The sequence below is a fragment of the Falco biarmicus genome, chromosome 4, assembly GCF_023638135.1.
Source record: "Falco biarmicus isolate bFalBia1 chromosome 4, bFalBia1.pri, whole genome shotgun sequence".
NCBI classification, from domain to species: Eukaryota; Metazoa; Chordata; class Aves; order Falconiformes; family Falconidae; genus Falco; species Falco biarmicus.
The window spans coordinates 3,134,295-3,152,211 of NC_079291.1; the positions used below are offsets into that span (position 1 = coordinate 3,134,295).

General features: G+C 41.0%; 1 protein-coding gene across 1 annotated transcript in view; it reads right to left on the reverse strand.

Moving 5' to 3' along the window:
• The window catches only part of SKAP2 (src kinase associated phosphoprotein 2), a 116,859-nt gene extending 100,191 nt beyond the window's left edge, over window positions 1-16,668 (reverse strand). Inside the window, exons 1-3 of the mRNA XM_056334872.1 lie at window positions 16,479-16,668; window positions 5,809-5,914; window positions 3,488-3,513 (exon numbers count right to left, since the gene is read on the reverse strand). Coding sequence (XP_056190847.1) covers window positions 3,488-3,513; window positions 5,809-5,914; window positions 16,479-16,527 — 181 coding nt within the window. The 5' untranslated portion in view covers window positions 16,528-16,668. The remainder of the gene's footprint in view (window positions 1-3,487; window positions 3,514-5,808; window positions 5,915-16,478) is intronic.
• Window positions 16,669-17,917: the final 1,249 nt, after the last annotated feature.

The window sequence follows — 17,917 nt, forward strand, 5'->3', positions numbered from 1 at the left end:
CTTTTTGGATTTGCTTAAACTGTCTAGATGAAGAATCAAATATTTCAAATGAGAAGAAAAAAAAAAATCACAGTAGTGTCCAAGAGAAAAAGACATTTCTACTGAGTTCCTTAATTTAAGAATAAATTAAATATAGTAAGTATTTATTAAAGTTATTGAACAAAAATAAAATCTGTCAAGAGTTGTGGTTTGGATATTGAAATAATTGCACATTTTTGGTCATAAGAACAACATGCACTTTGTGAATCAACATTATACTTAACTGTAAAAGTGAGTGTAAAATCAGATATCACATCACACATGAGAATTAAATATTCTCCTCTACAATTACTTCCATGTCTTTAATCTTCACATGTACCCACTTCCCCTAAAAAGCTTCATTTTTTCTGTGTGTGGACACAAAAGATGCTTTTGCCAGCATATTTACTGACCTAACAGATAACATAAGAAGGTTTATTTTTAAGAGGATGCAAGAAAGTCCTCGAGTTCACCAATCTGATTGCAAAGAAGCGTACATGCACTTTCTGAAAGTTAGGGATATACACACGGATGACTTTGGTTTTAAGGAGCCTGGTTCTACTGGTGCACATGCTCTTCAATTTTTTTTTTTCTTCAATATTTTTTTTTTTTATTCATCTTTTAAAACTCCTTGACTTAAGGTAAGATTCTGTATGCTAGTAGCCAAAGTCCATACAACAAGAAGTCACATACAATACCGTGGCCAAACTGACTAGTCACTCTATGTAAAGCCAGTGGAACGTCAAGAACATGCGATGGTGAAAGGGAATGGAGTGACAAGCTGATGCCCACAAAGCACACTTGTGGAACAACTCACAAGCCGAAGGAGCTGCTGTTTGGGATACCAGAGTCAAGTTTCATTATGTTATACAGGAAATACATGAATTTGGAAAGTGTTAGTCCACTTCTTTCTGCCTCCAAAAGATTCTCCTGGATGCCTCTGGAAAGATAACAGGTCACAACTCACAAGAGTCTTGAAAACAGCTGATATAGTATGATAATGAATGTAGTATGATAATTACTACGCCACGATAATATGGCACATAGTATGAATCACTCTTCACCTTTACTTTCAGCTACAGCAAAGATTATTTTATTTGCATTTAAGAAGCGAAGTAACTGCAACCACAAAACAAAGAACAGCAAATATGAAAGTTTAGATGTGCACAGTAGTTTTTATTCTTTCAGTTTATTTCATTGCGGTTTCCATGTTTCTGCTTTCACCCCTCCTTTTTCCTGAAAGATATTCTCCTCTTTCACCTTATATTTCAGGATATTTCTTCTTTCTCTGGAGTGGGGAGGAACAGGAAAATGTCTTATCATCACTGCCACATCAGTTTTTAATCTTTTCTCAAATTTTCCATTTAAGTGTCTAGGTGTGCACAGAGCTATGAATGGGCACAAATGCTGACCTCATTCAGTTGCTGCTGCTGCTTTGTTACACTAGTAGCTGGCCAAGAATGTGCTTACCTCCATGTGGGTCCTTTGTTCTACACCTACACAAGTCATGCCTAATTTGTACAGGCCTAAAGTAAGAATGAAACAACCAAATGAAGTTTAGCACACACTTCTTGAACTCTGGAAATTATACCAACAACCCATACCACTGAACTACATGCCCCCAAATATTTTGCAGTGAGTGCAGGCTCCCATTTCTCATGAATTTTTCATATTCATGCACGTAAATGCACATTAATTTGGAGAAGTTTATCCTCACTTATAGAAAACAATGGTATAACCTTAGAGCTCTCATTTTATTGACAAATACTAAAAGAAAGCTAAAGTCAGCATTCACAAGCTTCACCACCTGTACACAGCTATACAGTCTGAATCAAGAGACACATCATGAGAATTAAGAAAAGCAATATATCCTCCTTCTTAAGAATCAAATGCACTCTGATAAAAAGAATAACATCCAATACAATTTTCACAGAAATCGGAGCAAGTTATACAGTAACAATTCCAGACTGTACCAGTTAAATCATCCATTTTGCTGGAGATAATGAAATCTCATCTTTACTAATAATTTGTTGGATCAGAAAATAAATTCTGAAACAAACTGCCAATGAAGAAAGTAAATAGACTACAATATTCTTGACCTTCAAAAAAAGCAAACCGGTAAATACAAACTCTGACCTTTGTAGACAGCTCACGTTTATTAGAGTCATAGCCTGAGAGAGCTACTAAATCGTCAAAAACATGCTCTCCAGAAAGTCAGACGCATTTGCAATGGAACAACCATCCCACCTAATTTCATGTTAGTCACTTAAAAATAACATTTGACTTTTCCACAGTTAGTTCTGGTGGACAGTGAGGCTGAGGGAAACTACATTTTAACTTGGTAAGAGTGCTGAGGTACAATATAAAAAGCCCCAGCAAATTATTTTAACACAATTTTTAAATAATCACATAGCTCAAGATTACAAAATCTTGCCAATCTTTGGGAAGTTTCAAGCTGCATTTTTCCTCTTTCAATTTTACTGTTACGGCTATATAACATGATTTAAACAGGGATAAGAAATGTATGAACTTGTTGTGCCTCGTTATAACATTACTTACCTAATACAACTTAGATATTTTCACTTTATCAGGAGGCACACTGTAGCCTACACATTCGAACCTCCTTGTCCACAAACAGACAGTTCTTCGACCACTGCAAGAAGTGAAGCTTTGCACAGGCTTTGTTGACCTCGCACTGTGACCCTCATACCAGCATCCACAGGCTATAGGTCATGACCTCAAGAATTAGCATCATGGAAATAAGAGCCCTTCCAGGTTTAGTTACAGAACAGGCCACTGTAGCAAACTCCTCAGTCTTCTCTAAACTGAACTCTGCTGCTTTGTTTTAACTCCACTAGAAGACAATAGATAACCCACACTTCAGTTTCCATTACTCATACACTAAATCATCTCCTCTCCAACTAAAGGTCTGAGCTGCTGCTGCACTATGAAAACATTCATTCAGTGTGGATCGAAACCCAATACCATATTGCCACTAGATGATCCTATTAAAAGGTTAAAGAAACATCAATATGGAATTGAAGACTTTTGCAATGTTAAGAAAAAAAAGCTGAAATAAGTTATCCCTATTAAAATTTTATCTCCCAAGCAGGCTGCTTTGTATACATTTTATTTAAAAACAGACAAACAAACAACAAACCCGCATCACACGGTCTTTCTCAACGCTACGCTGTTGCTAATGAAGCCAGACATAACAAGCTCTATTCATACGCAATTCTGAACTGTTTCTAAAGTAATCTTTTCATCAGTAAGCCTTCTCGGATGCGCTGAACGAAGGAGAAGGGCTTTGCGCGGTGCTCCGACGCGAGCACACGGGGAAGCCTTTCCCGGCTGCCCCCAGCAGGGGGCGCCATCCCCCTCGGCCTGCAGCGGCACCGCGCACAGCCCGGCCGGCCCCGCCCCCGCCCGCAGGGCCGCCCGCGGGGGGAAGGAAAATCACGGCACTTACCTGTATCCCGGAATTCCTGAGGGTAGCTGCAGGAGGAAGAAGAAACAACATCAAGCAATGCACGCCTGCGAATCCGCGGTACTAGAACACAGCCTAGGACAACGGCGAGTTTCCAATGAGCTTTCTAGTTGAAACAGCACTGCGAGTATTCCTTAATAATTTTTAAGTCTTTTTTTTGGGGGGTGAAATATTTACTCGGTTTTCTTCTGTCTTTCCAGCTGAGAGAACCCGCAGTCGCTTCAAAAAAAAGACTTGAACAAAAACAAACTCGGATAGAGTAGCCTCTTCTAGGAATAGACATTACTACTCAGGTATCTTAAGGTATAAACATCTTTATACCTTAAACCTTTGTCTTAAGGTACAAGCATCTTTAATTCCAGAAAGCCTTCTAAACATTAACATATTTCAAAAAAAATTCTGCACATGTAAAAGCCACTCAAATAACACAGTAGGTCAACAGGCAAAAACCCACAAATAGTGGGAGTAGTTGCAGTAATTTATGAAATCCAAATGAAAAAGTATTACTAATTAACCAGAAGTTAAGAAGTTACTGCATGTCTAAATAAAAAACATCATTTTCAAATAAGAAGATCTCACTAAGTCAATACGTTAAAAATATCATCCTGGGAGGAAAAAAATACTTTTTCTTCAGAGATAAATCTTGACACACAGTGTGATATATAAACAATCAGGACAGAGTTATGTAAAATGGCATCTCAGAAAACATGCATGGACTACAGTTTATGTGAAAGGACTTCATCAGAAATAACTGGAAGATAAAATGCAGCTGCCAAGACCATCTTTATGGACACTAAGCAGTAGTGCACGTGTCAGGTTAGTCAGTAAGGAGATGCTTACAAGTAACAGGCAGGAGAGAAAGGAAGGGTGTAGGGATAAGAAACTGAGAAATGCAAACAAAGATAAAAGGCCAGATCTAAGAAATCCTCCACAGCAAACAGCAGTAATAGTTAGGTGCAGCCCAGTATGTAGGAAATAAAAATCAAAAGTTACTACAACGTGCATATATTTTGTAGCCTGCATGAAAAGCAAAACACTCTTAACAGTGAATAACATTACAGGAGATGAGGAAGGAATTACAAATTAAAATAAGATGTAAAATCAGGGAGTCATTAAGTGGATAGCAAAAGATTCAGTGTCAACTGTGCTCATAACTGCAGGTTCCCTCCTTTGATATTTCGTCATCCAAAAAAACCTATAGTTGAGTCATAAAACCAAAGAAAAAATACTCAGAAGGGAAAGCACAAAAAAAGAGAAAGAAAATCCTGGTTCCTCTTTTTTTTTTAAAAAAAAAAAAAAAAAGTTGTTTCCTAAGCATTCACAGCCAGAATCCAAGGCACACAAATCTTTAATTACAAGTTGGGACACATCTCGTGTCTTCCCACAGTTAGTGTGATACAAAGAATGATGCCCTCACCAGATGATTGTGCTGTCTTTGAAATTGTAAACAAGTTGCCACAGAAGCAGGAGCATGTCATCAAAGGAAAGGTTAAGAGATATCACACAGGAGTGATCAGTAGAAAAACACTCTGGAAAAAACAACCGGAAAAGAACAGCAAGTACTAGATTATACCCTAGTTGATTAGAGTTGTAAAAAAAGATAATTTGCCAAGAAAATTTTGTAGCGCAAATAAAACTACAGCCAAATCTCTTTAGCTGAAGTGTTTGACTGAAATTAAAACACAACAGACTCTCAAATCATACCTGATAGTAGGAAAAAAAAAAAAACACCAAAAAAAACCAAAAACCCAACAAAAAAAACCCCTGCAAGAAACCAGACACACACACAGAGCCCCTCTTCTTGGGCTGTCATAGTACTTCACTATTTTAACACTGCTGAAACAAGCTTATGATCTATAAATAGTTTCCAGTTAAGTTTCTATTTTCTATTACAGAGCTAAAGGACAGAAAATACAGTAAAGCAAAGTCAGCATTGAATTATGCTGGTTTACACCAGCTGAGTATGGCCACAGACAGCTCATTCAGATTCTCAATGCATTCTATTTCTCATACTTGAAGGAATCTTACCAAAGCAGAGGTGTGAAGGCAAGCTCTACCCAACCAGCTTGCAATCAGTGTTCAGATTATTACAGCAATTCAAATGGCACAAATCCTTCTGTTCCCATTTCTCACTAAATTACAGCAGTTTCAAGAAAGACACAAAGATTTGAACCTATGCAGATTATCTGACAAAATCAGGATCTAGACAGATTTTTCATTGTTAATGGTTATTAAAAGACTGTAAAAACTTAAGTTATCATTAACTGGCTTTCTAACATACTAAAGCCATGAAGCTCACTTACCTTGCCTTAACATCTTTTATCTTCTCAAGAAGCACTTCCCTTTTTTCTTTTGCTGTCTTGGATAGATTTTCTCCTTTTAGCGTTTGTGAAATAAATGTGTCAACATCTAAATAAAGAAAAAAAAAAAAAACCACCTCAAAAAAAAGGTAAATAATGCCGCAATGAGTTTGACCTGATACTACTGTGAAAGAACCAAGAAAATTATTTTCAGGCCTACACACAGCATAGTTAACGTACATTTCAGATTCTGTTCTCCAATCTACTTATGCTTACCACAGCAAATCCAATGGTGACATTTGATTCTGGCTCACTTAATTATGCTACGCAAGTCCTAATAAATTGCAGTACTATAAAACAATTACTTTTCATCACATAAAGTAAGGGATAAAGCTAAAACATGGAAATAGCCTTTACACATGTATTACTGCCATGTTATTTCAGAAGTTCAGGTTACAAAAATGGTTGAGTAATTCATTATTTTGGCAGTAACGCCTACCCAGCTACTAATATAGGTCATTTACCGGTTACAGCATTGTCAAATGTTCTCACATTACCTCGGAGCTCCCTACTTGACTAAAGGTTCATATCCAAAGCCTTAACCCTGCAAACAATTAGGTAGGCACAATAACCATATTGAAGGAGTCAAGCTTATGCATGTACTTGAAGTTAAGCTTACCTGCACTTGTAGAATCACAAACTAAGACTCTAACCTGTACTGTACTTCCTTATACAGTTGATACACTTATACAGCCAGGTAGAACCAAAGCATTCCACAACACTTACCATGGTTCTTTGTAATATAGTAAATGCCCATTCCACAGGATAAAACCAATGCAGTGACTGAGAATCTGGGGGAGTGTAAACTCCTCCAGTAGTATGTTCTCTTGAGTAACAAAAACAATTGTGAAAACTCACTGTAAAAGTTTCCTATAGTTACCAATCAACATACAGTTAACCTGAAAACTGCAAAGTGAATATGTGACCAGAAAATCCTGCTTGTTAACTTGAATTTCTCAGCTGTACGGATAATAAGTGTTCATTGAATAAGGGAAAGCATACGTAACACCCTCACAGTGCATGCCCACCACCCATACACACACACACACATATACACAGACATACTTTGGCTCAATCTGGTAGATGCAAATACACATAGATAGTACTATTTTAATCCTGTAACTTTTCCAATCAGATAAGACATTCTGTTTCCATACAGAAATACAAAATAGCCAACTAAGTACTCAAATGTTTGCATGCAAAATGTTACATTTTAAAGCAATGTTAAATGAATATTCACTGCAGATTTCCTAACTGAAAAATTTAATTGCTTTTCTTCTTTATAAAACAGAAGTTCAGCAGAAACATATCCCATTTAATAGTACAGGCTGCAAGAAAACAAGTCAAAAGTTCTGAACACTACCATAGCTATTACAAAGATGATGTTCTTTACAAATAATTTACCAGATTGTTTAGATTGCTGTCTTCACAAAGCGTGGTAACAATCTTATTTTTAAAAAGTATCTTAGAGTTCTGAAGAATTATATTGTTCCCCTCCCCATAAAACAGAGAAGCTTCCCCACTACATTTTCCAAAGCAGTCCTGAAGAGGCGGGAACCAGACTCAGTTCTGTGGCATTCCTTCTTTAAAAGGACAGCAGGAAAGGCAATTAACACGTATTAATGAATCCTCCAGACACACCCCTAACAGCCTCTATGCCGTCCACCAAGCATCCCTAGAAACATTTTGTCCTAACCCATAGAAAATGTATACATCTTCATAAATTCCAATGATTGGAATTGTCAATCAAGCAGGTAAATGAGGACCCATGCAATCCAAAGGCATTGGCCAACCACAAAACCTAGGTCAAAACCACCAATAATTTCACCACTGAGGGCAAAAACCTAAACTGCCAACAGTTTTCTCTCAATGAAACCCAGCAGGATTTTCCAGTACAGACCAACCTTTCACTCTGGGACAGTTATATTTGTTAATACTGGTTAAACATCTGTTCCTTCATTTTTGGAATGGATACATAAAAGTATAAGATAGCAACTTCAAAGTTCCACCCAAGCAGCAGTATGCAAAAGCTTAGAGGAATTAGTGACATTTATAAACAAGGAGCAATGCTTGCACAGTAATCTTTGGACATTAATTAATCACAGAACTTCGCTTCAGAAGTCTTCATTTAAATTCAGTGGGCTTCTCAGCTGGGTTTTGAGCTTTTCTGAGAGGTCTGCTATCTTGGGTTTTGACTGACTGTCAAAGATTCTTTCAAATACAAATATTGAGATAAGACTATTAAGGAGTATATGGGGAAGAGAAACCAAGTCAATTATTATAAGCAAGAATGAACTATGTTGCTGACAGAATGTATTCTTTTCTGGAAAACCTTGGACTTCAAAAGCAGAAGTAATGCAGAATTTTCAACCATGGAGGGACAGGGCAGCAGTAGATGCTCCATTTATTCTCAGTATAAGTAGATAATGAGTTGGAGGAGAGAGGCGAAAGAGAGAGACAGAAACAGAGGAAGCACACAGAAGATCCCGCTAAGTTTGTTGTTTCTAACAGCTGCAGAGAAGACATGCCTAGGATAGGCCCCCTCTCCCGTGAGATCATGAAACAAGTTCTCCGAGCCTAGGTATCCAAAATCAGACTGCACTGTACTCATCACAGAACACTAAAGAAGCGGTTTACTTGAAAATTACGCTTTCCTGTATCATAGATTTTTCTCATCTACTCACAGTTACAGAGAATCTTACATATCTTGTTCAAGCCATGTTCTGATCTAGTGTTGTAGATCCATCCAGGATGGGCCACGTGCACATGAGATGAGCATCATGTCCTAAGCTCCTCCAGACAAGAAGCAAGAAAGTTACCTAAGTTACAATCATCTCTTCACTACCTGTACTTCCACAATGTGGAAGAGCAGGGAAGGAGCAGTCCCTGCTGATATAGAAAGCATTATCACTGGCTTAACATAATGTTCACACAATTTCTCTTGACATTCCACAAAGCGATTTACCCTGGAATGAGAACAGAACTCAGGACTTCAGTATGACAGATGCAAGTCTCATCCAGTGAGCTTCAAACAGAAGCACCATAGTTTACCCATTTCTCACCGCTATTCTAGTCACTTACTTGCTCTCCATTCTCCAGCATGATCCAAAACCTGACCCCTCCTCTGCTAGTTTAATGCTACACAGAAAAGTATAAACTACTAGTCACAAGCACTTGAGTGTAGAACACGTTTGTTTCACACTTCAGTAGCAGTTGATTCATTGAGGAATTTAAAAAGGAATAAAATATAAACTTCAAAAAGAAACCCTCCTTGAGCAGACTTCTGATTTAAAAGCACTTTTACTAATTCAGTTACCACACAACAAACAAAACAAACGATCTATTTCCTTAAATTGTTTGTTCCTAACAAACTGAGCAGCTGTTTAGTATCACACACTGCAGAGACTCAGCTGTTTCCATGGAAAACACTACAATTTCAAAGAGCAATAAATTTTGGAAACCCACCTCTTCACTTTTTTTCAGCTTGTGTGTTTAGACTGCCCGATAGCTTCAATATCCATATTTGATGCTCTATTTCTTAATGCTCGTGATTTTAACTTTGTCTGAACCATACCCCAGAGAAATTATTTGCCTCCAGAAATGAACAATAGCTGTCGAACTGGATGATCCGATTGATACAAGTCACTCACAAATAGCTCTGTCAATACAGGTTACAAACTGTCAGAAAAGGGCAGTCACACCAGTCCAGTTCTGTCCACTTCAACGGGCTCATACAGTTCCAAGCTTAATTGCCAGCTCATAGAACAGTCAAAAGCTAAAAGGCCATTTATTTTCATTTTCATCCACACTCCTTTTACAAGGAAAAAAGCTTAAGATTTATTTTGCATTTCATCGTTAAAACATTTTGTGGATCTCCTTACCTCAATGATTATAAACAGACAACTGCAAGTTTTTTATTGTTTTAAGTCTTTGGAGCTATTTTCTTTAATGAAGGCTGAAACTATGCAGATGGACTTTTCCAAGAACATTGTAAATTTGTAGCCCAAAGCAAGTGCTGTGTTAACAAGTGCTAATCATAACAAATCGTAGCACTTTTGTTATTTACAAGGTTTAATACTGTGATCATAAGTCGCACTTAATAAATATATTTAGGACCGAACTACCACATTCTTCTGTCAGGGTGGGCCAAACAGACTGTCATAGGGGCACTCAGAGTGTGCCCTGGGTCTTCATTTCTCCACTCCTCCAGTAGATAACCAAACTGCTGTCCATCACGTTATCAAAAAATTAGTCACTTCTTCGTCACCTGATGAGTTCATACCATTCAAATGACAGAGAACCATCATAAACTGGTGATGAGACAGGTGTGTTCCCACTCACATGGCAGGGCGTGCACGCAGCTCCCCGCCTGTGACCTGAGGAGAACGCAGGCCCCTGTTTTGAGGTTAGACACGCATCAGTCATATGACAAGGGACACTGGCATGGGGTCACCTGGTGGATGCGCTGCCAGTCACACAAGAAGGGAATGGCAGATCAGCAGAACAATTCCTCCAGCCACCAGCCTTCTCCCATCTCTCTCCTCCGCCTCAAGGACTGAGAGAGCCAGAAGCCAGCTACAAGCCAGAGAATTTGGGAAGGCAGGCCAGAGAATTTGCAAGGCAGCTGCAAGCTAGGCACATTTCTGCACACACACTGTCCAAATGTGACCCACATTAAACAGATTATCATGTATCTTCCAGCTTTATAGGAGCTAGCATTAGAAAGCCATTAATTAATTTGGTTTCAAAGTTTTTGTGCAATTCATTAATAAGGAATGGGTCTGAAGACAAATTATCAAGCAGTATCTGTGACTGCCTGTCCCCCTGAATCAAGAAATATTTGAGGATTTTGTTTCTGCACTCCCTATCCTTCCCAACTATATTTAAAATTCTCTCTCAAGTTTGCTAAATTGTCTCTTAAAAATATATATGTATACATGCTTATACAAAAACAGAACACATGATGTAAAATAAAAGTGACTGACACTCCAATGTGTCTAAAAATACCGCACTGATCCAGCCTAACAAGTAGATGATCATTCCTTTTAACGCAAAGTCCTGCCTTTAGAAACTGCTGGACCTTAAATCCCCAGAAGCAAGGCTATCTCGTCACGTTGCCACATACAAAGTAAGCGTCACGAAAGACATTGACACTCAACAGTTTCATCAGTGATTTAGAAAGCAGAAGTACATCCAAACCACTAAGACTTCTCAAATGAAGTAAATAGGTAAGACATCTCTTTTAAGTTAAAGAAGAAAAATTATAATCAAGGAGCATATATATCTAATCTCATTGGCTGAGTAGTTGAGCAACCTCTCTCTACATAAAAGAGGTGAGAAAAGATGAAGCTGTAACATATTAAGCATATCATGAAAAAACCACACTAGTACAAATCATGATCAAGTTAAAGTGATTTCAAATGAACTATAATAAAAAACGTTAAGGATTAACCTAAAGATTTACACTGTATGCCACATTATGCTGCATCTATTGTGGTTTGTTGACATATGATTATGAAAGAAACGTAAACCCAGTCAGATGAGAAAGATAGACTCCATGTTAATTGAAAAAGACAAACTAAGTGAATAATGAGTATATAAAAAATAGCCTATGCCATTTTTATCACCCATATATGACACTTATTTTCAAATTTATGGCAGAGACAATTGAACTGTGTTTCAAATCACTGGAGGTTATTTCTTACCAGGAATGCCTCCATGCATTTTTTCACCTCACTGTTTCTATTCTTAATCCATTACTATTGAAATACATATATATTACCAAAGCTGTAAATACATGTCTACTTAGAAGATGTCTACAATAATTGCCCTGGCTTGTCTTGTAAAGATGGATTCTTCGGCTAGAATCAGCATTTGTTAAAGCCTTGGAAACATGGAAGTGATCCTTTAAAACAAAGAGTAAAGTTTTAAATAACAATAGCATTTTAAAATTGAACCAGCCAATGAAGAAGAGCTACGCTGTACCTAGGTGGCTTTTCCTATGACAGGAACATAAGGAGCAAGTCCAGCAACAGCTGACAAGGAGGTCAAAAAAGGACAGTTCATTTTCTGGGCATCAGGGGTAAATATAACTACTGTAGTGCCCAAAAATAAAAGGGAAGCAAAATGAAACTCATGCACTGGATCCACAGTCTTGTAGCCTCCTTGCCTTGCCCTCTTCTGCATGCTATTTCCAGGATGCAAGTAAACAAGTAGGTAAAGAATATTAATTTAAAGACAAAATTAAAGCAATCACATTGAAAAAAGGCATTTGGACAATCTCACTAAGCACTTAGATAATCTGAATAATATCTGAGTGGAAACACTCTCTAGGGCAAGAACATTGGTTTCTGTTTAGTTTTGGGGGGTTGTTTAGTAGAACAAGGAAATTAGATATTGGGACTGGACGTTTATATGATTCCATATTAACTAGGAAAGTTTTATTCCATTTTCATAGCAAAAATCTTCATAACTTTTAAAATATGAATACAGAAGATTCACGATGGAAATACTGCAAAATGTGAAAGGAAAACGGAATTAAAAGCGATAGGACCCTTCCTATAGTCACAGATGGCACGAAGTTAAAAAGGGAAAAAGATACCAATGATATCTAATGATCATGACACAATCAAAAATATAAAGAATTCTTAACTCCATTACTGAAAAAAAATCAAGATTTTTTTTTTTTCCAATCAAGATGACTGAAGCAACCAGCCTGATTCATGTTACAGGAGAAATAATACGCCTTTGGGGAAGAAGCAGCCTCTGAAATCCTTCTCAGCTACGGACAAGCCAAAACTTAAGAGCACATATCACAGAGAAAGGAAAAATAAAAATGAGCAGGCCTCCAAAAATTTATGTAGCCAATAGAAATTTAACAGCAAGGGGGAAAAAAAATAATAAAAAAAACCCCACCCACAAAAAAAAACCCAAGTTACATCCCACTTTGCCAAACACCCACAAAATATCCTGAACATATAAACAAGACAGAGGATACCTTTTCAAAAGAAGAAAAGACACAATGGGGCTGGGCTTCCTTCACTAAATTCCAAAGTCTCAAGCATCATCTATAAGGTGCAGAGACACAGGTAGGGAATGAAGAAGTTACATACACCACCACACACCTCACAGGTGTAAAAAGGGAGATGAGAGCACAATAAAATTACTTTCTCCTCCCACCAGAAGTTCAACTCATGACCAGAGGACCCTGTTTCTGTCTCCAGTGCTTCCCTCTCATCACTTGAACAAGTCAGGGAAGAGAGGCTGGGATTGTGAAATCCCAACAATCCTCTGCAATAAACCTATTGCCACACTGACCTTTCCCCTTCAACTTTACAGAAACAGCTTCCTCCTGTTTCCAACTAATGCAGTTAGCCCTGAGCTCAAGCTGTGCTTCTGCCTGGAACATTTCAGCGCCACTGACATGCAACTATGACGACCTTGCCAGCACATGTGACAGAATTTGGGTTTACGTTAAATATATAATATTGTTTAGGTTCAAAGTAAAGCACTCACAAGTCAGAAGTTTCCTGTGCAACTTTAACTCATCCCCTGTTGTGTTTATTCCCATTATCACCGTGTTTAACTGCAGGAGCACTTAGTATGTTTCCCAGTAGGACCCCTACTTACTCAGCATAGTAGGTGGATGATACTCTTAACAATCAATCAAGGCTAAACAGGGATAAGGAAATCCATATGATTGCTCCTCCGCTTGCTGCAGAAGTTGGAAACAGTAGACAAGAAGGCCAAGAAGAGGAAGAAGAACACAACATTTGAGATTTTGAATCAGTCACTGCCTTGCTGCTATGTGAGTATTGGACTAGAAAAGAGGGCTTGTCACCAGACATTAACTGCATGTTCACAACAGAACCTGGTATGAAGTGCCCAGCACCGGTAATAGCCACTGGATATAGACATCCAACTCACGTTACTTTCTGGAGAAACCAGCACAGCATGGAGACAGGTGAATCTGAATTCTAATTCTGTTCCACCATCGATTATTTTTTGCGACCCCAGATCACATCTTGTTTATTACACTAATTTTACCGATGGGAAAACAATATTCCCTCATCTCAAAGAGGTGCTGAATCAATACTTGCGAGCCATTAAAATAATACATTAAGCAGCACCCTTGAAGAAGAACATGCAGAAATTAATAACTATCTACTCACTGTAGTCTTTGTATTATGAAAGAGGTTCTTAATGAGTAGTAAAGATAATACTGAGCTCCCTTCCTTCCTCCATTACCATACATCTTCACTACATGAATAATTTGAGCAAAAAGAAAAAGGAGACTGTATAATTAACGATTACCAGAACCTAAACATATCAGTGAATGAACTGCTCATACAGTCTGAATTACTCTAGTTTCTAACTTTTATGCACACACCAAAAAAAAAACCCAACCACACAACAAAAAAAAAGGAAGGAGAGGTTAACATACACAAACTGTAAAATGTAATGCCATATTTTTTGAAAAAGGAAGCAGGTTATTGGATTTTTACATTGCACAACCATAATTATATTTGTCTCCCTTTGATAATTCTGCAAGTAAGAATTAAAAGTTACAAACTAATGGTTGTTCCTCACTATCCCATCTCCAGCCTGCTGGATTTCTGCTTGCTCTATAATTACATTGTCATAAAATTAACAAGTGTTAACCTTATTTTGCATTGAGTTCCAGAACAAAATTGCACGTGAATGTAAATTAAGTTGAAAATATTACCATTACAGTTGTAGAGATGTATCATGTAGCATTTATGCTACCATAATAATAAAACAACGATTTAAAGATCACTGGTAAATCATTCCATCCTCTTCTTAACTTCAGTTTTACAGACAGCACTAAAGAAATATCTCATTTTCCTCCAGAAAAGCTGAAGCTGTACACACTGCACAAACACCAGATACCTGTATATAACTTAGGCTGTTGATCATAGTGACTCTGAAAGAACATACACACAACCCCCTTGAGGGAAAACAGGTGTTCTCAGTTCCACTGGAAAATACAAACTTTTGTATCGCTCTTTCCATGGCAGACTGGATAAAGATAGGGCGAAGGCCAAGTTTTGTAAATGAGGCACCATGATAAAAAAACAAATCACAGCCTGAAACAATCCTATCTGCATCACACCCTCCTCCCCAAAAAAATCCTAACAGCACTTAAAACGTGGAAGAGTTTCAAGATCAGCGTTACCCAGTGAAAATAGCTCTGAAACACACACATGCTTCATGCAATCACAAGCTCCAAAATACAGTTATACCACAGAAAACACCAAGGTTTAGAAAGGCTCTCCAGGGTTAATTTTGGGTGTTTTTTTTAACGATTAAGAATCTACGTCATGATAAAAAAATCTCCAGAAACTTTCCTTTCTTCTGGTGGCCTTTCATGCAATTTTACTAGAAATAGTATGATCTGCAAATAATGTGCTTAGAAACGGTACTTAGGAAAACACTATAGACAGTTGGCAGAAGTGATTCAAAGATGAGAAGCTGCGTAGGAGCAGTATGTTTCAGGCGTTAACTCTTACAACCAAAGTGTTAAAAATAGAACAGACTTCAAAGGTGATGAGCTATGCTGGATTCTAACAGTGCCCAGCCATGTCATCAAGGATTTCCGAGGGGAGATTTTGAAAAGCGTGTGTAATTTTAACGGCTTAGTCCGCTACACAAGGAAGCAGAAACAGAAGTTCTCAAAAGAAAGGGTCTTCCACTGAAATTTAAATTGTTTCAGGATAGCAAAGCCTTTTATGAGCTTTTCCATAAAGACAAAAGAAATCCCGAACTGGAAAAAACATCGTTTATTTTAAAGAACAACCACAACGAATATTAACTATGCAATGTAAACTTCGAACGTAGAACACACTACTGGTAGTTTTGAAGTCTCCACCAACAGCACCGCCGCTACCTGGCACGGCAAGAAGCCGCCCCGCTCCTGCGCCCCGCGGCGCCCTGCGAGCGGGACCGTCCGCCGGGCGCGTGTGGCCGCTATGGCAGCGCCCACCACCACCACCACCACCACCACCTGCACCCGCCCCGACGCCGTTCGCCTCAGCTGTTCAGCAGGGAAGTTCTTTTATTATTTTTTTGCGGTTAGTTCGGGGAGCAGCCCTGCCGGCACCGGAGCGGCGCGGGCGGCACCAGCCAGGCCACCGGCGCGGCCCGAGGGGGCGAACCCCCGCGACGGCCGGGCGGTCAGGCGCGGGCCGACGAGCCCTCAGCCCCGGCGCAGCGCCGCGGAGGCGACCAACACCTCAGCCCTCGCGGAGGCTGCGAGCGCTCAGCCCGCAACACGGCGGCCAGGCCGAGCGCCTCTCTCCTTCCTCATTGCGGGCGCGCCGAGCAGCCGCGGGGAAGGGAACCCCCCGCCGCCGGGGAAGGGCGGCTGGCGGGGGGAGGGAGCCCCCGAGCACACGCAGTAGAAGCGAGCGGCCGCGCTCCGCCAAGGCTGCGGCTCGAGGGGCTGCTCCCCCCGCAAGCCCCGGCCGCGCCGGCTACCCCGGCCCGTCACACCCCCCGCCGGCCCGCCCCCCTCGGCCGCCCCTCCGCCCTGCTCACCGCCCGCCCCCCGGGAAGCCCTCCCTCCCGCCCTCCCTGCCGGCGGACGGCCTTACCTGCCAGGAGGCTGCAGACCTCCTCAGGGATGGCGAGCGCGCCCTGCATGCTGAGGGCGGCGGGGGGCAGCCAGGCGGCCGGGGACACCCCGCGGGCGGGGCTCGACAGCTGGTCCCGGCCCGGGCCCAGGCCCAGGCCCCGGCCCCGCCAGGGAGGAAGCGAAGGCCCCGCCCCCCCGGCCGCAGCGGCACGGCCGCGAGCCACGGGGGCGGGGCGCCGAGCCGCGGGGCGGGGCTTCGTGACGAGTTCCTCGTCCCTCCGCGCCTCCCCGCCCGCCGCCGCTGCGCATGCGTTTCCCCCCAATGTTTACACGCGCTGGGGGGTGGCCCCCTAGCAACGCCCCCGCCACGGGGGACTGCCTCCCACGTTCCCACGTGACCTCTGCCAGCAGCCATTTTGCGTGAGGGCACCGTGCCGCTCGCCAGAATCAAACATGGCGCTCAGCGTTAGTCATCCGCGCGCTTCCGCCCCGAAGCCCACGAGAAGTTGACTATTGGATAAGAATTCCAGGAAGTTGCTCTCTGATTGGTCTACTGATTGTCCCGCCTAAGCGTCTAGCCCTTCCCAAGCTGAGGGTCGGCGGCCGTGGCCTCCTCCCACGGGAGTGGGCACGGCTGGGTATAACGAGTGATAATATTTCGGACGTAATTTCTTTCAATTACCTTTCCAGTCTACATTCGGAGCACGCTACTGACTTTAGTTTGCCTCTTGGCAGGCAGGACGGCGCTGCCGAGGGGACAAGGGAGAGAGTGGCGGTCCCTGCATCCAGCAGGCCCTGCGGGTGCTACCGGTACCCTCTCAGCCTGCTGCCATTACTAGGGTTAGCGTTTGAGATAACAGGCCTGAGATAACAAACGATGATAACATCGTTTTGGTTTCACCATGGTTTTGGTTTTGCCATCACGGTTTGGTATAGCAGACTGCAGCCCAAACTCTGACCACAGCTGTGCCGATGTCCCAGGCAGCAGCTGGCAAAATCAAGCCGGAGAACTTGAGAGGAAATCACATGCACACGTGAGGCATGCAGTGAATAAGAAATGGAAAGTGAAGCAGTGGTAACAGGCCTGTTGGTATTGGCATCAGTTAGCACATCTGTGTGGGCAGAGGTAGGGAGAGTTGCTGTTCCTAAGCAACACAGCTGGGCTGCTAGAATAGTAGAAGTTTCGGTTATGGGGCAGCTTTAGTGTGGATAACTGGCTAGCTGAAAAGGGTCACATAGACATAGTCCAGCTGGCTGGACAAAAATGCACATCGCTCTCAGCCTATCTGAAGTAAAGCAAACTACACTGTCTTTGGCTGTCCTTGTTACACAATAACAGGAAGATTTTGGTGGGAAAAGAATGTTGCAGGTGGGAACAGAAAACTACAGAAGAGAAACTAGGGGCAGGCTTGGTATTTAGGCAACTAACCAATAATGAGCTTAACTTTTGTAATATGT